The sequence below is a fragment of the Trichosurus vulpecula genome, chromosome 5, assembly GCF_011100635.1.
Source record: "Trichosurus vulpecula isolate mTriVul1 chromosome 5, mTriVul1.pri, whole genome shotgun sequence".
NCBI lineage: Eukaryota > Metazoa > Chordata > Mammalia > Diprotodontia > Phalangeridae > Trichosurus > Trichosurus vulpecula.
This window is the reverse complement of record NC_050577.1, coordinates 296353543-296358454: the sequence shown is the minus strand read 5'-3', so window position 1 is coordinate 296358454 and position 4912 is coordinate 296353543. Positions and strand designations below refer to the sequence as shown.

The 4912-nt window shown below is 47.9% G+C and overlaps 1 protein-coding gene across 1 annotated transcript; it reads right to left on the bottom strand.

Annotated features, from left to right (window-relative positions):
- Nucleotides 1-1711: 1711 nt before the first annotated feature.
- On the bottom strand, nt 1712-3614 carry LOC118851373 (galectin-1-like). The gene is made up of 4 exons (XM_036760813.1): nt 3588-3614; nt 2984-3063; nt 2393-2564; nt 1712-1900 (listed from the first exon to the last, which is right to left on the bottom strand). The coding sequence occupies exons 1-4, from the start codon at nt 3612-3614 to the stop codon at nt 1712-1714; spliced, it is 468 nt and encodes a 155-aa protein (XP_036616708.1).
- Nucleotides 3615-4912: the final 1298 nt, after the last annotated feature.

The window sequence follows — 4912 nt, the reverse complement described above, 5'->3', positions numbered from 1 at the left end:
TTAAGCCCATATCTGAGCATGCACTGTGGAGGCCCTGGCCTCTATTTCAGAGGAGCTGCAGGATCCTTTGTCCATTGCCTGTGAGCTCATTTTGTGGTGATACAAAGCCTTTGAATTGGGAACTGAGCCAGAATCAGTTATGCTTCCCAAATATTTGAGAGCCAATTCTTGCTTTTTTCCCTGTCTGGTAGGAAGAAACACTGGAATTTACTATACCTCAGAGAGGAGGGACCAAGGGTTCCCAGAAAGGAACTCAGATTTCATGTGGTCCAACTTCCTCATGTCATAGAAAAGGAGACTGAGACCTGTGGAATGACATGGTCCAATAGGAGATTAGGTGTAGAGAGCTGGAAGGGCCTTTGTATCAGCAAGGCAATGATAACAATATAGATAATAATTGTCAAAATGCCTCTGTGGTTCTGTATCACAAAATGTACAAGACTCTCTACATAGAAGGTAGAATAAATGTACCATTTGTTCAGACACCAGAGAACCAGATCCCATGAGCCGTCTGCCCAATCCACCACTGCAGCAAAGAAGTCAATACATGATATCACAACATGGAGCCTTGCCACCCAAAAACCTCTCTGAACTCTGCTGGGGCCTTCTCACAAACAATCAAACCTCACAGAATAGCTATCACAGGTCAGCTCTCTTTCCCTCAGCTCTTACTCTCATAACTACCATAACTGCTCTCTCAGCATTTCCTGTGACACAACTTTCTTTTCCTCTCAGCAAGCTCCTCCTACCACATGTGACATAAGCTACCTGTGATGTAAGCAGGTCACATGGTCTATTAATAGGTGGGAAAGATCTTCAAATCTAAATTGCTATTACAGCCTTGAAGGCCAAGCTCTGCATTTTACCCTGGAGGAAACTGAAGCCCAGGGACTTCTCCAAGGTCACGTAGGCAATGAGGATCAGAGGTCAAAGTCAATCCAAAAACTCTGACTCCAGAACCAGTGACTGTCTTTCCACTCTCCTCCCATCTGGCCTCTAGAACTCTCTGAGCTTCCTTAGGTTGATCCTAAGAGGGACACAGGGCTTTCCTGGTTTGTTTTCAGCATCTTTCCAGCAGGTGGGATTGTCCCTAGTTCTGTGCTCTGGTCTCCTCCCTTCACTGGTATATAGAGGTTCCCGCTTCTTACTGTGGCAGATTCCTTCCCCATTGCTCATCAGGGGTAGGTCAGGACTTCTAAATGCTCATAACCTTTGTGTTACGGTCTGGGCTCCTGACAGTCTGGGCAAGACCGTGGACCCCTTTCTCAGAGTAAGGTGATGGTGGTGGTGTGCTGTTTTTGTATTTTTGAATGTTTCATTTTTATTAATTTTTAACATTCTTTTTAAAAATTCTGGGTTCCAAATTCTCTCCCTCCCTCTATCCCTTCCCTTCTCCAATTAACAGGCAAGTAATACGGTATCAAGTAGAATAATGCTATAAATATATCAAAAATGCAGAGTGATACTAGGAAAACCAGGAGTTAGTGAGAAAAAAGAAGGTACTTTTCTCATCTGAAAATCACCCATGGACCCCAGGTGGAGAAACCCTGTCCTAGAGAGTCACCAAAGGACCAGTGAGGTGGAGAGACTTGTCCAGGATCACTCAGTCACCTTTCCCAACTCTAAAACCAGCCCTCTGTCACCCAGATCAGAAGAACACAGAAAATGTCAGCTGCTCTCATCATCAGCACTTTTATTAGTAAGAACAGACTCAGTAGTCAAGAGTGATCTGAAGCTGGCATGATTGCAGCGTTCCTTCGAAGTCCACCTTTCTAACATTGATGTCTGCAAGAATTGCCACGTAGTCGATTTGATTTAAGTCAAGTCGATTGGGGAAAGTGATCTCCTGGTCATTCTGCATCCTCACTCTAAACTGCTGCCCTTCAAAGGTTATGGAAATCTGGATGGAGAAAGGACAGAAGGAGCTGAATCTAGAACCCTGGGCTTGGATACAGGAAGACCTGGGTTCAAATTCCACCTCTAGACACATAGTACAAGACACTGCAACCTTGGGCAAAGCTTTTATTCATTTGGAGTCTCAGTTTCCTATTCCCTAAAATAAAGGGCAGGCTAGATGGCTCCTGCAGTAGCATGTAGCTTGAATTCCTGGATCCTATTAGGTGTCCTGGGATACACCAGAGTCTTCTATTATCCTATTGGGACTACAGCCCTTGACAACTCCCACCCATCCCACCCAACCCACACTCCAGCTCAAGGACATGGTGGGCTTCCTGCCACTGAAGTTTGGAGGCCTGCTGCAAACCTAGCTTTTCATCTTTTCCCCAACAGAGTTTGCTTCCAGGACTCTTCTGTCAAATGCAAGGGGTGGTTAAGAGCATCCCTTGGGTCCTTCCCAGCTGAAATATTTTATGGTCTGATTCCCTGCTCTTACCTCCACTGATGTATCTGGCTTAAAGGGGAAGTTGGGATCCATTTGTTCTTTGCCCCAAACCCCATGTGTCCTAGAATTGCAGACGATGACGTTGTGAAAACCGAGATAGTTGAAGCGAGGGTTGAAGTGCAGGCCAAGGTTGTCTTCATCCTTGCCCAGATCACATCTAAACCTGGGGACCGAGAGCACATTTCCATTATGGCCATGGGTCCCAGAGCCCTGGAACCCCCCACTGTGAGTGAGCCAGAGGAGAAGACCCCCAAAGGGACTCTCATCAACCCTGCCCTGAATCACTGTGCCTTGTCTTCTACATTCTACTCCTAGTAACACCCTATTTAACAAGTGACCCAGTTTCATATTTTACTACCTCCAGAGACAAGGAGCTCACTACTACCCAAACTGTCCTTTACAGGTACTGGGAAGCTCCTGTTAGGAAATTTTCCCTGATGCTAAGTCCTGTCTTTGCCATCTGGGGCTGAGGCAAAACCAGCTTTGTGCTTCTAATCAAGGGTCAAGTGCAAGCTGGTGTGTAAAGGATTCAGCTCTCACCCAGGGTTAAATTTTGTGTTGTCTTTTTCATCTCTTACTTACGTCCTGGCATTAGGCAGTATGTCTCCTTTCACTTTTACACACCCTCCAGGTTTCAGGCCCAAATCTTTAAGAGAAACTACCTGAAGAGACCAAATAGAGTAAAGTTAGGTCTGGCTGGGAGCTGAGGGGACCCAGAGCTTTCAGTTGGGGAGGAGCCACTCTCCAGGAAGGATCTAGGAAAGCAGACACTCCTCCACAGTAGTTAGTGCTGAAAAGGGAGTTAGTTTCAACTCTGTGACCTTGGACAAGGCCATTCATGTCTCTGGGCCTCATTTTCCCCATCTGTTAAATGAGGAAATAGCCTGGATGATTGATTCAATCCACTCCTCACTTTACAGATCTGGAAAGTGAGGCTCCAAGAAGCAAGAGGGGACCTATCCCAGATTACAAGAGTGAGCTATAGAATCAGAAGTGGAATCCAAGTTTTTCTTGAGTCCCAGGCCTACGTTCTCTCTGTCACACTGGCTACCCCAGCACAATCTGTGGCTCGCATCATATGTATCATGACATATGAGCAAGGATGAAGGGGGAAGGTAGGAACTTGGTGCTACCCCAAGGGCAGGAGATATACCATAGCTCAACCTAGTAGCTAGGTAAGCCTTACCTTGCCTCCCCCACACTCCCCAGCCATTGTCCTGCCCTCCTGCTCATTCTTCCAGAGTTGCCCTCATCTCACTTAGCAGGGAAGGTAGTCCTCCCCAGGGAAGTTTTCAGGGAGAGCTTCCACCAATCCCCAGAGCAAAACCTTGGTCCCAATCTAGGGCAGGTGCCAGCCATGCCCAGGAATGGGGTATTTGGCCAGGGAGAGGGAAGTTCAGAAAGAATGGGGAATCAAGGGTGACCTTGGCAAAAACACTAAGGTCAAGGACTTTAGCTTCTCCTGTCCCCCACCCCTTCAGGAGAAGAGTAAGGGAACCAGGGCAGCACAGGTGTGGGGCTCCTCCTCGTTCTAAATCAAAGGAGGAACGATGGGGGGTTGAAGGGGGAGGGTTATCTTGTGAGCTGGTTACCTAAAGAAGAGGAAAGAAGTGTATTTGTGAGGTTAATTGGGTCTTGTTTTTAAAGGGGATAGGATGAGAATTTGGAAGCACCTGAGGAATCATCTGCCTCCTGCCCCACCCAGTTGGCCATCTCCAACCTCCTCCTTTTCCAGTGGAACCTCCTCAGCCTGAACTGTCTCTGTAGAATCAGACTGGCTTGGAGTTAACTCCATAAGACATTCATTTCAGAAAGGCTGATCCTCTGACAGAAGATTCATTTCTGCCCACCTCTTCCCTTTCCCTTCCATCTCAACTCGAAGAAGGGGGTTCTCCACATGCTACCCTCACCCCATGCATATGTAGCCTCTAACAGCCAAGGGACACCATACTCCAGAGTTGGGGAACCTTAATTCTGGAGGTCACATGGGGCCTTCCAGATCCTTGGGTGCTGCCAATACTTTTATTAAGGGGATTTGTTCAGTGAAGTTTGGAGTCAGTGAAAGGGCCACACTTGAGGACCTAGAGGGCCACATGTGGCCTCCAGGACCCAGGTTCCTCATCCCTGCCCTACTCTGATCCATGCCAAGTCCCATTTTCCCTTGCTCCCCTCTCCCCAGGATCTCTCTGCACTTACTAGCTTGTCAAAGACCTTGGACCAGCAGCCAGGCATAACAGACAGTTTTAAGGTGGTGGTGGAGGAGGGAAGGAAGGGGGCAACCCTTGCAAAGGCTTGGAAGATCAGGGTGTGGGGATGGAGAAGAGGAATGTGCCCCCAGCCTATCTGGAGGAGAAGGTTAGAGCAATCCCACCGTCTCAGAAACACAGCCTTCCCCAGTCTCTCCAAGTGCCAACCCCAGAGGGTCCCCAACCCTTGGACCCTTAGCTTACACCCTGGACAAGGACACCTGCAGCCTATAACCTGGTGTACTCACTACTGGCATAATGGAGG